Source organism: Rattus norvegicus, chromosome 5 (assembly GCF_036323735.1).
Source record: "Rattus norvegicus strain BN/NHsdMcwi chromosome 5, GRCr8, whole genome shotgun sequence".
NCBI lineage: Eukaryota > Metazoa > Chordata > Mammalia > Rodentia > Muridae > Rattus > Rattus norvegicus.
In genome coordinates, this window is record NC_086023.1 from 136,718,091 (window position 1) to 136,740,284 (window position 22,194).

The following is a 22,194-nucleotide window of genomic DNA, read 5'->3' on the forward strand; positions in this document are numbered from 1 at the left end:
GCTACTAACTGGCTCAGGAAGACACTGGATCAAAAAGAATGAAAGAATCAATCCAAACGCTGGGCATCGAACAGATGGGATGCAGTTACCCCATCCATCAAGTGGATTCAGATGTTATGTATGGATGGGAGTGGGGAGAGCTCAGCTCTGCTCTTCTGATTTTTACTGATGGGTAACCAGAAGGGCAGGGCAGACAGAAATATGGCTGAGAGAAAACGAAGGAGTCAAACTGCCGGGCGCTGTCCGTGGTCCTGACGGGCTGAACGCATCTGCATTAACGGTTGGTCCTCAGACAGCTAGGGATACACAGGCATTATTAGGTAAAATTTACTCCTCCTCTAAGGGCTGAAAGGCCTTCCAGTTCCTCTCACTCCACCTTACTTTCTACAGCCCCCTTGACATGTACAAGTTCATGTGTTCTAAAACACCTCATCAGGGTGGGTGCAAGTGGTACGCTGGTTGCAGCCCAGCTCTCTGTCCCCTTGAAGTGTACTCAACATAAATGAACATAAATAAAAATAAAATACCATACCACACACCCATCCTGGAAATCTAATCTTCATTCCATTTCTTCCCACGTGGATCCTGAAGGCACATATTCTCAATAGAAAAGCAACTTCCTCCTCACAGCCGCTATGAGTACAGCAGCTATGGATGGGGCCAGCCTTTGTTTGGCTTAGGGACCTAGTACTCAGAGCTGCTGATTAAATGTATGCATGAACTTGACAGGAGTGTATATGAGTTGCTGGTGACGCTGTTCTGTAGCCTCTCACCCTGGGAGCAAGAACAGGTAACATTTGGTTCCAGGCTAGGCAGCTTGGACCATAGCACCCACATTGAGAGCTATGTCCCCTCCATTCTTGTTTGTTTGAGACAGGTTCTCATAATTCAGCTCTGGACATCCTGGAACTCACTGCGTAGACCAGGCTGGCCTTGAATTTACACAGGTCCATCATCCTTTGCCTCCCAAGGGCCGGGTTTTAAGGTATTTGTTACTACACCCTCCCTATGTCCCACTATTCTAACCCAAACCCTGGCTCCCAGCATCCTTCCATTTTTCCATCAGGCCTGGGTCCATGTAGGCGATGGAGGACGGAGAAAGGAGGCAGAGGCAGCAATAAGAGTCCAGGTTTACTCTTTGGGAACAGAAAGGGGTAAGAAGGGGTGAGGTGGGACACACGTGTCCCTCAGTAGTCAGCTGTGTAGTCTGTGCCATGTAGCCCCCGGCACAGCAGTGTAAATTCCTTCACCATCTCCTTCACCCGTCTCTTGTTCACTCGCTCACTGGAGGAGGGAAAGGAGAGCATATTAGCCTTGTCTACCAACACCGTCACATCCACGTAGCACCTCAGGCCCATGCCAGCTCTGCTCACCGAAGTATCTGCTGGCTGAAGGTGTCCTTCTGCTCAGGGCTGAGACGGGCAGATGGAAAGCCAGGTGGCTGTAGAGCCTCCTTGATCCACATGCTTAGGAGGCTGAAGCAGTGTTTGTTCAGGGCGAACAGGATGTCAGCAAAACAGTCCATGAGGCTACGGGAGGCCTGGCCCCCGATGGCCTGAGGAAGAGGGGTTCTCAGTGCACCAGAGCCTGTCTCCTCTGTAGCAAGGAGGCCATATCACAGGCTCTCTGGGACACATGCACAGCCAAGCTGTGCCAGCTGATCCTCACAGCAACGTTCAGACATTTAATCATGGGAGAGACAGTCAGAGAGCTTAGAAAACCAAAGATACAGCACCCCTCACCCCACACACAATACCAGCTACCTCAGCAGTGAAGGTCTCCCCACACCCAACCACTTACTCCAGCTCACCTCCAGCACTGCTATGAGCAGCATACGGCCATCTTCCTGTACCACTTTCCCCACAGATTCTATTTCCCCACATCGAGGCAGCAGCTCAGTCTGGAGGTGAGAAGCCTGTCAGCTCCAGCTCCTTCCCACCTCTCCCCAGGACAAGATCTGCACACCACAGCCCTACCCTCTCTCTGTACGGGGGCTGGGGGGGAGTTAAGGGTCAGCATGGGACTCACAAAGAAGCCACAGGAGGCCTTGACAGTAGGTGCCTCAGGGAACTTGAGGGCCAGCACAGCTGTGGGAGAGGTGGAGGTAAGTCAGACAGGGCCTAGTGATGCAGGGAAACCCCAGGCCCACCTTTCCACTTGACCCCCACTTACCACACTGGAACACAGCTTTGACATCCAATCGCTCACACTGGAACAAATCTGGCTTCCGCTTCAAAGCCTGCAGGAGGTGGAGCTGGTAAGCCCAGCCCCAGCCAGTTCCAAGGACCATCCCCCCACTCACCTGCCACCCAAACTCCTAACTTCACGCATCACAGGTACAGGATATGCCACCCAGATCTCTGGGGAACCCATACCACCCCAGAGTTCAGTCCAGTGAGCTGCCCAGGGATACATCTGAATGCACAGGTGCGAGTGTTCAGGTCCCAGTCACTACCTAAGCAAACAGCTTCCCCTCTTCCCTCCCAAAGGTTCCAGGTAGCTGGTATCGTCTATGTTTTGAATCACAGAAGTGGACCCTCTTGGGTTTGTGGAAGGGTAGCAGAAAGAAGAGTTAGCAGTTGGACATGAAGACCCAGCCCAGCATCCCCACTCCCACACCTTCCTCTTCTCCCAACTCCTCTTCAGGAAGAGAAAATGTAGAACAGAAGATCTGGATCCCTCATCCCTTCTGTCCTCCAGGATGCTCTCTGTCCAGGGCCTTCTCAGCCGTCCCCCATCCTAGGAGCCAGTGCTGCCATGGGGGTAGCAGATGGATGGGGGCAGATGGCCTGCCCCGAGTGCTACCAGACTTGGCACACCCTTGAGTCACAGAAGACGTTCGGCACAACTCCAGCAGTCCTTAAACACTGCCCCAGCACACATCACATAGACCCTTCCAACCCCTCATGAATACCCACTTGAATACCCCCATATTTATATAAGTGCAAACACTCCTACATACGCCTCAATTGAAAGGCTCTACTTACACACCTTATACCTTCACATACGCTCTTCTGCATTTACAGCATACTGTCATTACCGTTACACACCCACCCTCATCCATCCCGAACCATCCACACACAAACAGCCCTCTCCTACAAGTATACCATCCCAACACACACACAGATATACTGAGACCGCCTCCTGCCCAAAGATACTCCTTCACAGATACCCACACACATACCCACCCAGGACGAGAATACCATCATTCTTCACTCCTTTCTCCACATCCCCACCAGACCGTAGGCTCCAGGAGAGCAAGAACCATACCCACTGCATGTGCTCATATTCTACCAGAGTCACAGCATTACTACAAACTCAGCGGATGCCCATTAACTCCAATCACAGAACCCTTCACTCCACAGGGACTCTCTCACCTAGAACCCACCACACTAACCTCCACCCACCCATAGCCTGACACACACCTGCCAAGCCATGTTCATCCAATGTTGGCATACCAACAACTCACAACACATTCTTACTCTCCTCTCCAGTTCACACACACACACAGACTGCCAACACATAACCATATTCAATGTCCATTAACTGTCTATCATGCCACACATCAACATACATACAATGTAGGGGCCACCCTCATCACGGTCCACACCAAATTCACACCTATTTCAGCATCCAGCACAATGCACATCATGCTTACACCAGATGACTTCTGCTCCCTTCTAAAACCAGACTCCAAACATACAAAATAAGGTCAACACACTTGAGAGCACATCCCAGACACAAACACATCCTAGTGAGGTCTCACAGTGGAGCCTGGAGCCCACCTGCATCTCTCCACCAGATGCACTCAGGACTGCACGGTGCACTTTCACCTTGACCTCTGCTCTTTGGAGGTGCTCCCAGCCTACCTCTTAGGAGCAAGCTGGGAGCACTCAAGCAGGCAGTCCCCGGCGGGAGCACGGGGACAATGAAGCCCAGGCCCTTCAACTTTAACCCTACTCTTCAAAGTTCTGGGTAAGCCAGTCACAGAGGAACTGTGGGGCACAGTCACCGCCCCCTCCCCTCCCCGTCCGTCCCTTCAGGATCAGCCTGTCTGGTCTCTGTAGGTAACTGAGCTAGGTGAGGCGAAGGGGGCACTAAAGGGGGATGTTGGGTTGTCAACTTCCACGGAAACAGATGAAGAAACTCTATTCAACTGAACAGAAAAAAAATTTGTCAACAGAAAGCTAAAAATAGGCTTAAATTGAATTTCAACATAAGAGAAAGAGAGAGAGAGAGAGAACAGAACGTGAATGAATAAAACTAAAACACACCTGTGCCAGGAGTTGCATAAATGAATCAACAATATCAGGATGGTCCCTGGGCCCTAAAATATAATAAAGATGGAACTTAAGAAAAAATTATACAGACAGCAACTCAACCTCATATAGTTATGTGGGACTGAGAGCCTGCGGGAGGCAGCATGGGGCACATGAGCAGCAGGAAGCAAGATAAAGAAACAAAACATACAAAAACCATGAACTGGGAGAAGCCCAACAGAAAGAGACGGCAAAGTGAAGGACGGGCCTGCCCCAGCTCCCTCAGGGCCTGCCACCTACTCCCCGTTCCACCTCAAGCCAGTCCCCGTAGTGATCTCTTGGTGCTCAAACGATTCTAGATTCCACAGGGTTAGGGATCAGTCTCCACACTCTTGCTGTGACTGACTGGCTGGGGCGGCCCTGCACTGCCTCTTGGTATATACTTCCCTATCACAGCCATCTAAGTGGAGGGCACAGCTGGTGTAGGTTGGTCCATGGCACTTCATTTTGAGGCTTGGCTGAAAGCCCTAAAAGTCCAGGGCATGAGATCTTGATTAAGTGTCCCTTTCAGTTTGATGGCTTTAGGGCTCTTGGTCTGGCTAAGATTGTAGGTTGATGCCAATATGCAGTGAGCACCATGAGAGTTCTGTTTGCTTAAACTGAAGTGCTCTTACTTGGACAGGGCAGGCCTCTGGGTGTACAAGGCTGCCCAGCCATCGGTAGGGCCAGGGGAATAAACTGCATCATAAGGCGTGAGAGAGCCCCATCCCAGCAAAGTCCCTCCACATGGCATAGACTTGGGAGACAGCCAAACTCAGGGCTGAGAACAGCTCCCAGGATCTGACACACCATAAGGGGAAAACAGTCATTGTGTTGCCCCATGCATGACCCAGCGGGAAGACAAAGGCTTGAGAAAGACTGAAACTGGAATAGCAAAACAGGTATGGGGACTCTCCTACCCAACAAGACAACCAACGACTCTGACAAATAACAATGTTGGCCATCCCTGCCTCAGCTTTGACTATTCCTGGAGTAAGAAGAGTAAGGCATGCACCTGCTGCTCCTGCCTGGGCTTCTTCGCTCTCAGTAGGATGCAGCAGAAAGGCATCTGCCTGAGACCACTGAGTAGCTGTGTGATCTTGTGTAAGCCACGGGTGCTCTGTCTCCCCATCTGTGACACATAACCTCTCCTTTGTCTTCTTCACCAGGCTACTAGAAACCCCGACCTGAGGCGGATCCTCTATCTCTGAAATCTACGCTGCTTAGGTCTTAGAAAGGTCTGATGTGCCATTAGAACAGTGTGGTCAGTGTACGGTTCCCTTCCTGCTTGGGCCAGATAGTGTGGAAGAAAGGTTCTGGGGCAGGGAGCCCTCCCTGATTCGCCAGTGTCTGAGAGTGGCCTCCTTCTGGACACAAGGAATATAGTGGAGAACTGTGGTAGAGAAGATGTGACCCTGACCTAGAGGGTTCAGTCCATGAAGTGACAGACATGGAGATTATTAATTCCGTGGCCTGTGCTCTATATCAGCAGTGTAAGTATGGTGGGGTTTTCACAAATAGCTGCAAGTGCCCAGTTCTATCTCAGAGTCACCTGTCTGAGGAGTAATGCCTGCCTTCTGTCTAGGGCATCAACTCCAGTCAGGGGCATACGCTTTCCATTTGGAGGAGCAGTGCGCAGAGTTCAAATAGGGCATGGTAATGAGTGAGAGTCAGAGTGGCCGAATTGCTCCCGTCAGGAGAGAACCTCAGAGATTCACCAGAGCTTGGTCCTGTGGGAATGTGACAATAACCAGAGGGCGATGAGGAGTATCTGAAAGGGTTTTAGGCCAGAGAGGAAAAATGATCATATTAGTGTTTTATGAAGTACAGTATGCTGGATGCTGGATGGGTTGGAGAGAGGGGTGCTTGTGAATGGAGGAGTTTATGGTGTTAAGTGAGGCAGAGCCTAAACTGAGAAAGGGCTCATAGAGGGGGAGGAGGAGTGGACCCACTGAGGGATGAACAGACCCAAGATCACTGGGACTCATTCAGAAAGGGGGCACAAGGAGTAGAGAGGTGGAGTGGAGGACAGTCTGGATCTGCTCTGTGGCCCACAAGGGACCAGACACTAACCATATGTGTGTGATACAAGCACTCTGGGCTCCAGCAGACACTGCTTGGCCTCAAAGCTCAAATCCAGACTAGGCTCATGGGGCTGACAGAGTAGCCTTGCTTCTGTGCCTGGTTAAAACCCAGGTTAGACAGGAAGCCTGAAGGCCAGTTTCCAACTTTCTTAGGCAGAAGGCCACAGAAAGAGGGCCTGGGACTACCCCTGAAAGCACTTTGGGCTCAGAAAAGACTAAACTTTAACACAAAAAGAGGAATCAGCACTTGAGCACTTCATATGCAAAAGTCCAAGCCAGGACCCAAGGAACCGGAGTCCCTGAGCTAACATGGAAACAAGGCTCAGTGAAGGGATGTGACTTGCCCAAGGTCACACAACTAGTTTGGTGGTTATTCCTTAGACTCTTAAGTCTACCTGGTTTCAAAGCCCATGCTCCTCCAACTTCTTATAATATCCCAATGGCAATGAGCCAGACTAGTGCCCCAAGTCACTCAGAGTCTGAGCCCAGCTTCCGGGGTATCCAGGCTGGCCTGGAACGCAGGCAGGCTGTAAGATACCACTTGCCGTTTTATCCACTTCACCCTGAAGTGTCAGCTACTTGTAGGTAACGATTGCACTGTGCTTCGTCCCCCAGGTTTCCCATCAAGTCCCACCTGTGACCAGGGTATCGAGAACAGAGTGGGGTAGCTTTGGCTCCCCAGTGGGGGAAGCAGAGGCAGTGGTGGTAGAGAGACCCTGCTGGGCACTTACCTTGTTGGAAGAGAGAGAGTGTGACGGAGGTCACCAGCAGGAAGAGGGCCTCTATTGGGGGAAAGTGGGCAGGCTCGTGGGCAAAGATGTGGACCAACTACAACAAAGCAGGGGAGGCTGGTGAGCTGAGGTCCCTTCACCAGGATGGATCAACATCCCTGAACACAGGTGGGGACCCCAGCCATGCAGCCACCTGACACACTCCCACCCAGGGACAGGTCTCTAACAAGATGACATCCACAGCACCTACTGCCCAAAGCAGATGGCTTACCTGTCGAGTGAGGTCAAGAGCAGAGGCCTGGGGAACGGTGCTGTACATCCGACCCAGCATCTCACAGAGCTGTGGCACCATGGGGGCAAAGTCATCCAGCAGTGTCTTAACAGACTTCTCAAAGATGGCACACACCGCCTGAGGAAGAAAGCAGACAGACCCTGTCAGAGGGTCATGGGAGGGAGGCCTAAGAAAGGGCCTTTACCCAGCAGTCTAGCCAAGCACTGCAAACCAAAGAATGTGAGTACCCTATTCCTTGGGTTGAAAAGAAGGGGCAAAAAACTCTCCACAAAGGAGCATGGGCTCAAACTGTGCCACTGAATTCCCGCTACTGACTTCGCCACCATTTCTTCTCAGAGGACTGTAAGAGTAACCAAAATCTCAATTTAGGAGCCAAAGCCAGGTCTCTGACACTACGACAGACATCTACGACTTGGCCTACGGTCACTATCCTCTGACCAAGCACTTCTGTGCTACTGGAGCAGTGGTGGTCCGGGGAGGGAGCGTGCCTTCCCAGAAGACAGCTGTTCCTGTCAGTGTTGCGGTCTTCCCTCTTTATTCTCTCCAGACCACTGCAGAGAGCAGCAAGAAAGCAATCCTTTTGGCCAAAATCAGCGCGGAAGCGGACAGGGTCAGGGCTCACCTCGACCACCTGGGCATCACTCAGCCACTTGCTCAGCACCTTCTGGATGAGCTGGAAGACCTGCTGCAGCACGACCACCACCTGAGGACACAGGCCCCAGTCAGACGCCACTGTCACCCACCCGCTACCCAGGGCCTGGCAGGAGACAAGGGCTCAACCCATTACCCTCGACTGCACACGGGATTGGGAACATAGGACCCCTGGGGCAAGAAATGGTGTGCCGAACCCCCCAACAATGAAAGAGAAGTGTATCTTGCACTGTAAGTCATGTCAGAGGAAGACTCAGAACTATAAAGCAGAGACATCCTTAGCTCTTGATAAAACTGTGACAGCTTTGGAAACAAAACAAAACAGAAATCACTCTCTCTATCCATTTCTGCTCAGAAAAAACAAAGCAATGGGCTAGCCCCTGAGGAGGAGGTGCTGTCTCACCAAATAAGCCTGGGGTAGCGAGCCCCATGGGGTGCGCAGATACGGGCAGCTTATGGCAGAGCAGAGAGCAGGTGGACGTCCTGGGAGATAGGGAGGGCAGGACAATTACTGCCATAGAAGAAAAGGGGGGTTCTGTGGGATCATGGTGGCCCAGGCTTAGCCTAGAGCTCAAGTGGTAACTGAGGCTAAGGTGTGGAGCTGAGCTGAGACCAGGGTGTCCCTGGCTTCTTTTTTCCAGGAGATGGCCAAGGGCATGTAAGGTCAATGGCTAATGCAGTCCCTGGTATTTATATAGAACTTTGCTGTCTGTCAACCTATCTCACTCAAGCCTCCTCTGCTTCTGCTCCAACAATCCTGCAATGAGCAGCCGCAGACCCCAGTGGCCACAGCTTTGAGACGGAAGCTGAAGCTTTGTCCCATGTCATACAGCTGGAGAGGTCACCTCAAGGGCTGGGGATGTGGATTGGTGGCAGAATGCTTGCCTAGCATGTCCAGGGCCCTAGATCCTACCTCTAATGCCACAAAAACAAGACTATCAAATTACAAACGCCATTGATCCTAGCACTCGGGAGGCAGAGGCAGGAGGATCTCTGAGCTCTTCCAGGACAGCCAGGGCTGTTTATCAAGACCCTGTCTCAAAAGAAAAACAAAAACCAAAACAGCAAAGAGGTCAGCCCAAATCCATGCCAAGTTATCACAGTGCTTATCACTGCACTCTGCAGGAATCTTTCTGTGCACTTCCTCTCAATGTGGCAACATGTGCACGCACGAGCATCCTGAGTGTCTGCAGGGGACAGTGAATGAGGAAGGAGACCCTAAAGAGAACAGGTTGAACATGAGCCCATAATACCTAACTCAGTGGCACCAAAGGATAACGTCAGTGTTCATGGGGGGTGGGGGCAAATAAACCTCAATGACATCACCCCACCGAGCTGAGGACAGAGAAAACATTGTCTACGGGATAAGTGAAGCAATGACATGCCACACAGAAGGTGGAAGGTCAAAGGACGGAATACATGACCTCTGTGGGATCAGGAAGCAATTCTAACATTACCCACAGACTTGGAGGGAGACAAACACATTGCCACCAGGAAAGGAGCAAAGAAATGTCGCCTACCGGGTTGGGTCCCTGTGGCACTGGCAGCTTTCGGAGCTCAGGGCCTTCGTGATCATCTTCATGATGACTGACGTCCAGTGTGGTAAAGAGGTTGGAAAGAAGCCCCAAGATGTGGACAATGGCCAGCTTGTTGGAGGGATTAGGCTATGGGGAGAATCGAATCAAGCTCCAGATCTCCCAGGCCCAGCCTAGAGGCCAACTGCTCAACACTGGACCTGAGTGGCAATTCCAACATCCCCACTCCTGTGCCAACAGAGAAGCCCCTGGGTCCCAGTGCTGTCCCACATCCCCAGAGCTCACTCACTATCTCTTCTGCCAGCTTCTCCAGCTGTTGGATGTAGGGAGAGATGAGTGAGTGCAGGTTCTTCAGGATCTCCTCTACCTGCAGGGCTGACAGCAGGAAGCCCAGTGCCTGCATCAGCCACATGCACTGGCTAGTCTGTGGGGGCAGAAAACAGGGACGGTCCATCCTGATCACATCTCGTGAGTAGAAAGGAGAATGATCTTCTCGGGAAGGATTATAAGGACAAAGATAAGAGGTAAGTGGGGAGGAGAAGGCAGCATCTAGGGGTGAGCGATTCCCCACCAAAAACCCAAGGGGACCCCTAGAGAGCTTGAGCCATACCTTGTGGATCTGCTTCATCAGCACATCCTGGGGGTAGAGAATAACAGATCAGCATGGAGCGAGGCACTGTGAGGCCCAGCCCCACCAGGGACCCCTGCATACCTGGGAGACAGCTACAATGTTGGCAGCATAGGGCGGCAGGTCATACTTGCACTCTCGGCAGATCTTTTTGAGGGTCGACACTGATGAGACAGACAGCTCAGGATTGCCTAGGGCATGCAGCACAAGGGGCAGAACGCTGTTGATCATGACAGGGTGGTCAGCCAGCCATTCAGACAGAGCTCCTAGAAGAAAGAGGAAAGAAAAGGCTCTCTGAGGCAGTCAAGACTTTAGCAACGATTAAGTTACAGCTCCAGTACACGAAGAGTGCTTGGAGGACAGTGTGGGCATGAAGGTATTGATGTTTGAGCATGGGCCTCGTCACTGAAAAGCAGAAAGGGATCACTCGATGGAGGCCCAGTGCTGCTGCTCCACTGACTGACAGCAGATTAGCATCGCTGAGATGAAGCTCAGTGCACTGCAGAAAAGATCCCGGCACTTGCCAGACAGATAGTTGGCTGCAGTGCTGACTGTGTAGGGGAAGATGTATCTCTCTCAATTTGGACAGGACCCAGCAGGCCAGCCATGCTTAGAGATGGGAGCTTTAGCTCTGAGAATGTGGTCATGGAGCTACGCCAGGCCTCACCAATGGTGAACATGACGGTATCTGCCAGCTGCACGTTGCTGATGCTGATCCGTGGGATGAGGCCAATGAGCCCGGGTACCACATCAGAGTAGTTGACATCGATGGTCTCTGCAATGGACTGGAAGCCATAGAGCAGGGCTTCTGTGTGCTGGGGAAAGAAGATGCCACTGGCTTGACTTAGGAGAAGGATGCAGCAAGTTCGGGAGGGCAGAGGGAATCAGGTTTGGGAGGTACCTGCCAGGAGTAGGGCTCCTCTGAGCTGGTGAGCAAACGGCCCAGTTTGTCATAGAGGTTGCTAAGCAGCTCAGCCCCCAGCATCTCATACACATACATGAGTGTGTCTGAAATGTCCACCCTGAAAAGCAGAAGAAGGCTTTTTATACTGTCTGGGTCTTTGCAGTAAGCAGAAGGGCCCTCATGACCCTGCAGAATTGCCTAAAGGCTAAAGAAAGGAACCCTAGAAGTCAGGAGACCTGGCTTCTTCCCTTACTTCATTGGGGTTGGCCTGCTGCCATCACCTGTAGATTCGGAACTGCTCCTTTTCATCTGAGGACCAGAATCCATATTCCTCATCAGAGGGGAACTGGGCCTTGTGCAGAAGCACGTCCACCAGCTGGAAGTAGACTGGCCGGTACACCTGCTGGTACACAGCCTGCTTCTCTGCCTCAAAGGACAGAATGTCATCCTGAGAGAGCCAGGGAAGACAGTTAGCTGCTTCACCAGAAGCCACAGAAGCCCGTGACCCACCCTCCTTCATGAAGGTCCAGTCCACCTGATGGTCACACAGACATACCTGCAGTGTGTACCAGAAGGTGAGAGTGAGGGAGCTGGTGGTCTCATTGACAGGATAGTGGCCAGGGATGCCTGTGCAGAACATGATCATGTTGACAAGTGCCAGGAAGCTCTGCCAGTGTTCTACTTGATCTAGCAAGGCCCTGTGGGGTGGAGGTGAGGAGTAAAGGCAGAGAGTTAGTTCACTGTACCTCTCCAACGAGGGTCTATAAGTTGAACCTTTAATAGGCTCTGTCGTCCCACCAGCAGCTGCCCCACTCCCTACCGAGAGTGGTTCTCGCCCAGGGCCACAGCAATGCGGCAGATGCCATGGGAGGTCTCCATGTCCCCATTCTGCACTGCCTGCCGCAGTTGCTCCTGCAGTCCCAGCACCAACGGAATGAGTTTCAGGAGTGTGTTCACATACCTAGAGGCATGAGGTAAGATGATCTATCAGAGATGACTGCCCAGCCCTGCCAGCTTTGAGAGAAAGGCAATCTCCCCGCCTTCCACCAAAGCCTTCCTATCAAAAAAGAGGCCAAGGCTGCTTTGATGCTGTTCATGCTGAGAACATTAGGTCAGAGATCTTCAGGAGAGCTCTGGGCAGGAAGCACAAGAAAGTTCATGTTACAGTCTGAAACACCTCTGGTAGAGCTGGAAGTTGATGCTGGCATGGGTTAATATTTGGAGGGAGTCAGGATTAAGAGAATCCTTTTCTGTGTATGACAGCGACATGAACTTTGGAGACCCAGAGGCTAGATTGTTATAGGTTGAAAATCTCCTAAGAAGACATGTTTAAGGGCTGGGGAGATGGCTCCTGTCGTACAATCATGAAGACAGGAGTCTGAGCTCCAAAACTCATGTCAGAAAAGCTGGCATATTTGTGATGTCAGTACTGGGGAGACGGAGACAGGAGGATTCCAAGGACTTACTGGCCTGCCAGCCTACTCTACTTTGTAAGCTCCAGCCAGTAAGAGGTCCAGTCTCAAAATAGAAGGTAGGCAGCTCCTTAGGAACAACACCAAGCCTGTTGTGCACGTGTGCAAACAGATAATGCTGGCATTTTATCCCCTGTACCTGAAAACGTGGCGGTGCTTGGAAAAAGCATCATTGCAGATAAAAGTATACTAGACGTGTGCTCCTAATCCAGTATGACCTGTGTCCTTGCAAGACAGCTGTGTCATGGCAGAGACATCATGGGGGCAATGCCAAGTATAGAGAAAGGTAAACACTCAAGCTGTACAGCTGCAAGCCAAGGAATGCAAAAGCTGCCAGCAGACCAGAAGCCAGCAAGAGGCTGGGAAGAAGTCCTCTAAGGTTTAGAGGGAGCACAGTCCAGCTGACACCTAGATTTCAGACTTTTAACCTCCATAACTGTGTGGCAATTTCTGTCATTCAAAGCCACCTGTTTGTGGTACTTCATTACAGCAGACCTAAGAAAGGAACAGAGTGTCAGGGGATACTGGACAAGGGTGTCCATGTCAGGAACACTGTTAAAGAGGACTTTGGAAGGTAGTGACAGCTCTTCAGGGCACCAGTTCCCACTGGCTGCCTCCAAGTCCCAACTCAGCAGGATGGGAGTGAATTAGACTTTAGAGCTAACAGGGGAGACAGGCAGGACACAATGGCTAGCCGAGTCCAGAGGATGACTCTGGAGTCACTGAGACACGGAGAAGGCAGACAGGAACGGGAGCGCTTTGACAAGAGGTGAAGCTCAGCATTAGGCAGTGTTCAAATAGGAGTGTTCACAAAGATTAGGACACAAAACCCTGATGCCCGTATACAGATCCGAGTGATGTGAGACACACATTTGGGAATGGTCAGCTGGTAGCTGAAGATACAGGAGTCAGTAAGAGCTGACCAGGAAGAAAATATGGAGTGAGAAAAATGTCCAGGTCAGAGTCCTGAAGTACAAGGACAGACAGAGAACACCAGGGAGACGGAGACCAGGGTAACTCCATCCACTCTGTGGGGATAGAAGGAAGCAGAGGAAGCTATACTCTAAGAGATGGTCAGATGTTTGGGACTTCTCTAATGTCAAGCAGTATTACTGTAGCAATTTATGTACCTGGGCAGGAAGGGAGGCTGGGGGTCCATGTTACCTGGATTTTCCCTAAGCAAGTTGCTAGGTAACACCATCTGGACCTAGTGCGAAGATAAAAGGACAGAGAGAGGCGGCCAGATCAGGAAGGTTGACTTCCTTCTCCAAACCCATTCTAGATTCTGCTGGCAAAAGCTATCTATACCAGGATACCCCCAGTTCAGAGACAGCCCTAGGGGGTGTCGCCTGGAGACAGCTGGGATGGCTTCAGTCTCAGGATCCTGACACAGGCTGCACCACCAGACAATGGGTACCTTCAGGCCAAGCTCAAGCACAAAGAGTCAGGGGCAGAGCCAAGGCTATGACCCAGAAGCTCCCTAGCAGTTGAGATGGAGGCTAACTCCACAGCATCCCCACTGCCTTCCAAGGTACCCACTACCTGCCCGTGCATGCAGACAGAAGAGAGGCAGGGAAGGTTCTCAGCATGCTATTTTGAGTCTCAAATAAATAAATCAAGGATAAATCAATGACATCATAACCCGAAGGGCTCAGAGGATTGCTCAAGGTCAAACAGCAACCTAGACACAGATCAGAATGAGAAAGTCTTAAACCACTGTAGATGTTTCCCTTTCAAGGCCCAAATACAATTTCCTGCAGAGGATCTGTGCAGATCTCAGTTTGTATCTCCAGTCCTTACGATGGGAGCCCCAACACCCCATTCAGTTCACTTCCCCTTCCCCCCATGTGCTTGAGAAGTTATTCTGGCATTAAGAATGTATCTTGAAAGATGAGCATGGTGGTACACACCTTTAATCCCAACACTTGGGAGACAGAGGCAAAAAGATAATGAATTTGAGGCCATCCTCGTCTACAAAGTGAGTTCCAGGATAGCCAGGGCTACACAGAGAAACCCTGTCTTGAAAAACAACCAACCAACCAACCAACCAACCAACCAACCAAACAAACAAACAAACAAGTGTATTCCAGGGGGAAAATTCAAAAGAGAGAGCCAGGAAGCAGGAGCAAGTGCAGGGGAACAGAAAGATGACTTGAGTGTATGCTTGGCTAGAGGGAAGGCTAATACCAGAACAGCAGGAAAGATAGAGACTAGATCACCCAGGGTAATTACTGAAGGTCACTTTCTTAAGCCAAATATAGCAAGCTAGATTGGACAGAGCAGAACCCCAGTGCCAACTCCTGGCTTGTTGTAGCCTACCCACAGGGAAACTGCCTGTGATGTCCTGCCACACGTGCGTGAGAGCTCTGAGCAAACAGAATGAGACTGGGGCCTTGAAGGCTTCTGGACTTGCTAAAGAAGCCTGGGAGGATGGCTTTCATGGTTAAAGCAAGTCTAAGAGGCCCGGCTCTAGATGGTCAGCGCCTGCAGCTGGAGCAGAGCTGTTGAGATGTCTTGGCTGCCGCTCACACTGAGCTCAGCCCAGACCTACAATTAGAGCTCTGGGAGCAGAGCTGAGAAAATGGGAAGAGTTGCTAAGCAACCAAGGGGCTGCAACCAATGGGCACCCAGAAGGCTATGGGTTCCCGCACTGGCCCCTTGCTTGCTCATTCGTTCAGAAGAGAAGCGGCATCAATTACTGCTAAAGCCTTTGAGACAGGCTGGGTGGGCAAACTTTGGGTGTATCCAAGGATACCCAACATCATCCTGGTACTTACCCCGATAATTCTCCTTAGCCACTATCTAAGCCTACTTCAGCATTTGAGCTTCATGCTGCCACAAGAGCCCCTACACGAGACTTGTTATCCACCCTGTGCTAGGGAGCCAGCATCTTGCTAACTGTCCTTGCAAAGATAATAGCCAATATTAACAAACACAAGTGACATTATGAAGAACCAGGCAACCACACTCAATATCTCATGTTCTCTTATTTAACCTTCACACTAAAACATGTTTTCAACCAACACCTTTTTACTTCTCTTCCCTGTTTAGTAGTGGGATCGAACCTAGGGCTTGTACATGTTCAGTAAGCACTGCTACTCAGCCTTGACATCCACAGCCCTTTAAAGTTTTAAAGAACAGCAACTAACCACGGTACCTATGTGTACATTTGTGTAGGAGTTCTAGCCCACTGCATGTAACAGTTTCTATCCCTTAATTGCTTAAAGCAAACAGCTTTAGTCAGCTTAACAGGAACTGTCTGTTTCTCTCCTAAAGAAAAACCGGATACCATTAACCTTATCACTATTGGTAGAAGGACAAAATCACCACACACAGTCCACAGTTTAAAGCACGTGGCATATATGTACTAATGGGAGCTGCTGATCTCCCACCCTGAGTAAAGGCCATATAAGAGCTGCCATTACTCAGGGAATGGCAGCATTCTTTTCTGAATACCAAGGGCTGGCCTGGAACGCATCAACCTGTTCCAAGCACTACAATTACCCTGTGTGTTTCGTACGATTGCCTCCATTTTTGCTTAGAAGTGGTTCACCCAAGGTCTCACGGTTAGTAAACACACTCTGAAATTGAAACTCAGCCATTGACAAGGCTTGAGCCATCAGGCACTCCCCCACAGCTTCTAGCTTCCCTTTGTCTCCACCTAGGATTCCCAGAACCCTTCTCTCAAGTATCAGGGTCAGGTTTCCAATCTTTTCTTTCCAGCCCAACTTAAACCCCCAAAATCTCAACAAACCATTTTCTCTGAATAAAATCCTTCAGGAACTTTATAACTGGCTTCAGGAAGGAAATTAAAAAGAAAGCAAAGTTGGGTTGGAGAGATGGCTCAGCGGTTAAGAGCACTGACTGCTCTTCCAGAGGACCTGAGTTCAATCCCAGCAACCACATGGTGGCTCACAACCATCTGTAAAGGGATCCGGTGCCTTCTTTTGGTGTATCTGAGGACAGCTACAGTGTACTCACATACATAAAATAGATAAATAGATCTTAAAAACAAACACTTAAAAGAAAAGAATCCTCGGGCTGGAGAGATGGCTCAGCGGTTAAGAGCACCCGACTGCTCTTCCAGAGGTTATGAGTTCAATTCCCAGCAACCACATGGTGGCTCACAACCATCTGTAAAGAGATCCGATGCCCTCTTCTGGTGTATCTGAAGACAGCTACAGTGTGTACTTATATATAATAAATAAATAAAATCTTTAAAAAAAAAAAAAAAAGAAAAAGAAAAGAATCCTCAAGCTTGGCTGACAAAATCTTACATTTGAACCTGGTTCCCCTCCAATGCTGGCCTTTAAGCCCTGCTATTTAGTCAGACCTAGTAATTTATAACCTACCACTAATTCCTTCACATCTTCCACCTTGCTTGGGCACTTTCTTCTGTCTGGGATGTCCTCCCCAAACTCATCAAGTGCACCTGACTAGCTCTCTGTCTCACACAGCCTTCCACATTCAGCTTGGTTATCAGTTCCTCTGGGAACCTCGGACTGAGGTAAATGCCTTCACTGGGTTCTTCAAGTCTCTGCTCTTCACTGGTGCTGAGCCTACTCGTGTGCTTGCCAGACTGTGAGCAGCGGACACGAGGGGTTCAAACCCTCACCTGTGGGCTTCCAGAGCTTAGCCCGGGGCCAGCTGCACAGACCCATGATGGTCGCTTGACAAATGCACGCTTTACCCATCCACCTTCTTTCTGGTCTTTGTACATGCTGTGCCTCTGTCCACTTTGGGGCTTTGCACCTGAAGCTAGAAGCGTTCCTTCTCACCTAATCTCCTTTACCTCCAGTCCTCCCTCATCAGGCAACTCCCATTTTTCATGCACTGAAAAGCTGGTGGCTTCTCTATTTCCTGGGCACAATGAGATGAAAATGATGTGTCCCTGGTCTTGCAGTTGAGTGGCTATTGGGGAGATAGATGCACACGGATATATAAAGGAGTCGCATTACAGGCTTGGAAGGAAAGCCAGGAGCCTCACTTAAGAGCTCAGAGATGACACAGTAGGGAAGACCAAGCTTGGCCTTGAACCCTTGGGAACTTCTATGGAAGTGAGATGAGATTGAAGTTGAATAGGTGATGTGTCAGCCCTGGAGCAGGGCAGTATAGAAGCACAGGAAGTCAGGAGGAGAGTGACGTGAGATGAAGCTGGGCTATGTGCCTCGTGGTGGAGGCATCTTTATGAGTTACACTGGTGATTTTGAACTTCCAAAACAGAGGAGAGCCCCTGGTCAGAAAGTAAAGGCTAGAGCCTCATTTTCAGAAAGTCGCTCTGACTGGTGGGTCATAAAGGGTACAAAGGGTGGGGGAGCAGGGGGCTGCCGAGAAAGTGCTGCTAAAATCTGGGAAAAGAGACAGTGACAGCTGAGATTAGGGTAGTGGCAGCAGAAACTGGAAATAATAGATCTGCAATATGGTCAGGAGCAGAACACCAAGGACTTGGTGACTGGCTGAGGGAAAGAGAACAGGCAAATGTTTATTAAGTCTACCAGATAATTTAGTTGTTTAGTGTCCGCCCCATGTCTCGCCTGCATCCTTGATTTTGTCTCCCTAGGATGAAATGTCTGACAAGACAACCCATTAATGCTTATGGGATAGAGGGGGCTGTCCCTTTCTGGGAAGCTGGAGAGTACTCACCTTTGGGCATCTGGCTGGGAGATAGCATTGACAATGGCCTCCACGCTGCTGTCAAAGAGCTCCGAGTCCTGCAGAGCAGCAAAGGCGGCCTGAATGAGCGCCTCACAGTCCTGCAGGGGCACTTCCAGCTGCACCCAGCTGGAGAAGCACTTGAGCACCTTCTGACGCACACAGCTGGGAGAGCTGGGCTGTTGTAGCAATTGCTCCAGCAATGGGAAGACAGCCCCACACTCCACCGCCAGGCTGGCCCGTACCAGACCTTTGCGGTACTGGGGCAAGCGACTGGTCTGAAACTCCTCAGGCAGTACCGTCAGCAACTCTAGCAGGGCCAGACAACGGCCCTGGCTATCCACCGGAGAGTCCTCAGCTTGGAAGAGCCGGACCATATCTGCCACAGCACATGGCCAAGCGTCAGGCATCATACTGAGAGCCAGTGAGGCCAGCGCCACACATAGCCGAGTCAGCACAATTTTGGAGCCACTGGCAAAGCGGGTGATCTGGGTGAAGAGCTGCGCCTTTAGGCTTTCATACTGGTCGGTGGGGATGTCACTCCAATAGCGAGAGATCTTGATGTGCAGGGCACTGGCCCCAAAGTACTGGATCTCAGGCACCTTGTCTGGCTGTAGTAGCTGCCAGCTGAAATGCCAGGCCTGTGGAGAGACCTGGGCCTGCATCAGCCACTTCTGAGCCAGGTTCTTGTTCTCAATATTGGGGTCGTAGTAGAGCTGGTGCAGCGCCTGCAGGACAGCACAGGACTGAGCAGATGCTGGCTACTCTGGATCCTGCCAGAGCCCAGAACAGAGGGTGTGACTTGATCCTGCAAGATGCTGCCTCTCCCTGACTTGTGGGGAGAAGGAGCGAGCAGGAAGGGAGATCTTGGGGCTTGGCTGACCTTTTGAAAACCTGAATCTTGCCCATGCTCTATCATATTCTCATCTTATAGTGCCACTGGGTTCTGAGAGGGACTCTCCACTGGAAAGCAGAAAAAGTGGGGGCTGGGCTCTTCCCATAGGCAGGTATGTAAGGGCAAGGCCTAGGAGAAAGGAATGGCTTCACAGAGATAAACGTAAGCTAGAGACAAGTACAGAACAGCCTGGAGGGGGCTGGCCCTTCTAGATACAGCTCCTCCCATTGATTCCAACAAGCAAACTCCCATTGCTCCCCGAGGATCATCCCGAGGTCACTCGGAGGCTGGCACTAAAGCCAGTGTGAAATCTGAGAAGAACTGCTTCAGTCCAGGTAGCCCTGGAACAGATACACTAGAAGGGAGGGAAGGGAACGTCTTCAGAGAGTACAAGTAAGCCTCCAATCAGATGATGCAGAGAGGTCTTGGCCAGAAGCAGCCCAAGTAAGCGCCTACCCAGGAGCTGTCAGCAGCAGAATCCCCAGGGCCCAATTCCAATGAGACTTCATGCAGAGAGAAAACAATGGCTCATCTCCCTGGCAGCACATGAAGCCATGTGCCACCATGCCAACACTGTCCAGCCCCAAGGGCCAGGTTCCCCAAATGGACTCCATTCAACTAGGATTAACCAAATCTGTACCCCCCTGAAAGCCAGTTATGGCTACTGTCCCTGGTTCAGCCACTCAGGGATGCAAAAGGGGACAGGAGACAGACACAGAAGAGATGCTTTCTCAACATTTGTTAAGCAAACAAGCCTCAAGAACAGCAAATGTGTTTAAGGGTGCCCCTTGCTAACCAGCAAGGTATCCCTATCTCTCCGGCCATCCCTGGGAGTATGGGGGTGGGTTGGTGGGTGCATTCCTGCATTCCAGGCTGCTGGGAGAAGAATAGAATAAAATAAGATAGCCTGGGCAGTGGAGAAGTACGGAAGGAGGCCATGGCAGAAAGCCATGTGGGCAGGTAGGTAAGGAAGGAAGGGCCCTGTAAAGTTGCCAGCAGAGCCAAGCCCCTTGGACCCAGCACAAAGCAAGAGAGCCAGACACACTCCTGCCTGCCCAGGACCGGTTTGACTTCCATCCAATAAGGAAAAGACCCTTTCTGAAGATGAATGAAAAACTAAGTCAGACGGTTTTAGTTCCAGATATCTTTGTGTGCCTTTGACTGAAAAAAAGTGAGTCGGGTCCAGGACAGCTCAGCATCAGTGTGGTTTCTAAGGTGGGGGTGGGGGATGGCAGATCTTGTGAGTTCCTAAGTCTAAGCCCTTCGGCACCCTAACCCTTTAGGGTTTAACAATCTAAGATGCTAGAATATCTATCTGAAAGGGGACCTGCGTCTACAGAAAGCCAAAAATAGCCCATTAGGCACTGCAACACTGCTGTCCAAGAGAGACGGTAAATACCAGGTGCTCTGGGGGCATCATCCCAGCGGGCACTGAGCCCAGCCAGGCCTGAGCTCTGGCATTAGTGTCAGTCCCCAGAACTTCTGCTCTGTCACTGAAGTGCCCACCCCAAGGCCCTCATACCTTCTCCACGTTCTCCACAGTGAAGTCCAAGGCTGGTGCTGCTCCAGCCCCTGCAGCCCCCAGCTGCTCCTCCCGCCGCTCCATTTTTGCTCCCTGCCTGGCAGGGAGGTGGACCCTGATCTCTCTCTTGCCCCAGCCCTTTTGGCTGTCAGCCCCCTGCTAGACCCCGGCTTGAGTACCCAGGAAGCGATGGGATGAGGGGATGCCCAGGGCGGGCATGGCTGCCGAGGCCTGCCCACCTCCTTTGGTGGTAGTGGGGTGGGGGTGGGGGTTGCAGAGGTCAAAAGATGTGCTCTTCGGAGGGGATCCGCGCTAAGGCGGCTCCCAAAAGGGAGGCCTCAGTGAGGTGCTCTCAGACAAGGGTCCTAGTGGGAGGTCACGGCTCTGTCCCTTGAATCAAAAGTCATAGGGGAGGAAGGCCTACAGGGGAAACAGAGGCCCTGGCCCGTGAGGGGTCACAGGGTCAACGGCCTGTACCCATAACACCCTAGTCTGGATGAGCTTCTAGATGCTGTGAGGTCAGGGGGCTGGGAGATCACCCTGGAGAGAGCCCTTCGCGAGATACGGAGACATCCAAGGAAGCACAGGGTTGCAGTTTCGTGAGTCTGGGGCAGAGTCGGTAGAGTTGAGGGGCTGAGCTAGGTTCCCTCCGTTCTCCTGGCCCGCGATATGCTCGCCTCCCGGCTTTGGCCCCGCTATGGTCGCTGCCTCCGCCCCAGTGACTGACAGACGGGCCGGCCCGGCCGGGACGGGGCGGGGACCTCAGCAAGACGCGGGCTGACCGGAGCGCCTGTCCCCAGTACCACCAATTCAGGCCCCCACCCACGCCTGTCCTGGCCCGGCACGGCCAAGCACATCCAGGTTCGGCATGGCGGAACTGCGCGGAAACTCATTCCGGGTCTTTGGCCCTGTTCTCGTGCTAGCTCGCGCGCCCCGGAACAGGCGAAGGAACGGCACACCGCCAGGGGCCCCTGCCCGAAGCAAGGACCCGCCCCTATGCACCTTGGGAAACGTAGTTTCCGCCCGACCGGAAGGCGGCCGGTGAGGAGGGAGTCTCGGAGCACGTGGGTTGGGGTCCTATGGAGCCCTATCCTATTCTCGGCTTACGGCAGAGGACCATCTTGCTCAGTCACATTGCCTAGGAGTGCAACTCCTGCGAAGACATGATTCTTGGGATGCTTGTAGATGGAGTTGGAAGCCAAGAAAAGAGGGGAGAGGGTCAAGTACGGCCGGCGCTCAGGCATAGGGAACTGGTGGTTTTGATGAACTATCAGTACCCGCCAAAGAAGAAGAGATAGGAGTTACTTGGTGCCCCACAATTTAAGAAAAAAAAAAAAAAAAAAAGCACTATGGATCAGCTTGTGAGCAACCAGGAAATCATATCCGTTCGCGCGCGCGCGTTTGTGGGGTGTGTGTGTGTGTGTGTGTGTGTGTGTGTGTGTGTGTGTGTGTGTGTGTGTGTGTGTGGAGAGAGAGAGAGAGAGTTTAAGGGAGGGGAGGAGAAGGGAGGGGAGGAGAAATCGTAAGGTT

At 51.5% G+C, this 22,194-nt stretch overlaps 1 protein-coding gene across 4 annotated transcripts; it reads right to left on the reverse strand.

Annotated features, from left to right (window-relative positions):
* Positions 1-1,113: 1,113 nt before the first annotated feature.
* On the reverse strand, positions 1,114-22,028 carry Ipo13 (importin 13). Of its 4 annotated transcripts, NM_053778.2 has the most exons (20): positions 20,665-21,388; positions 18,239-18,975; positions 11,944-12,084; positions 11,680-11,821; positions 11,405-11,571; positions 11,121-11,241; positions 10,887-11,034; positions 10,304-10,485; positions 10,202-10,228; positions 9,881-10,015; positions 9,577-9,720; positions 8,028-8,108; positions 7,385-7,522; positions 7,114-7,210; positions 4,275-4,327; positions 2,173-2,239; positions 2,029-2,087; positions 1,811-1,900; positions 1,374-1,555; positions 1,114-1,284 (listed from the first exon to the last, which is right to left on the reverse strand). In NM_053778.2, the coding sequence occupies exons 1-20, from the start codon at positions 20,746-20,748 to the stop codon at positions 1,188-1,190; spliced, it is 2,892 nt and encodes a 963-aa protein (NP_446230.2). In that variant the 5' UTR covers positions 20,749-21,388; the 3' UTR covers positions 1,114-1,187. The 4 variants fall into 4 exon arrangements, 2 of the variants coding, with proteins under 2 accessions (NP_446230.2, XP_063143135.1); XM_063287065.1 differs by lacking the exon at positions 1,114-1,284 and having other exon boundaries at positions 1,407-1,475; positions 20,665-22,028; XR_010066337.1 differs by lacking the exons at positions 1,114-1,284; positions 1,374-1,555; positions 4,275-4,327 and having other exon boundaries at positions 1,877-1,900; positions 20,665-22,028.
* Between the last annotated feature and the right edge of the window lie 166 nt (positions 22,029-22,194).

What these genes read in the sequence shown, in the direction of transcription:
- Ipo13 (NM_053778.2), bottom strand. Translation starts at nt 20,748, where the DNA reads ATGGAGCGGCGGGAGGAGCAGCTGGGGGCTGCAGGGGCTGGAGCAGCA. An exon ending in CTGTGGAGAACGTGGAGAAG is followed by an intron (nt 18,976 to 20,664) that starts GTATGAGGGCCT and finishes GCTGTCCTGCAG; the next exon opens with GCGCTGCACCAGCTCTACTA. An exon ending in TACCGTCATGTTCACCATTG is followed by an intron (nt 10,486 to 10,886) that starts GTGAGGCCTGGC and finishes TCTTTCTTCTAG; the next exon opens with GAGCTCTGTCTGAATGGCTG.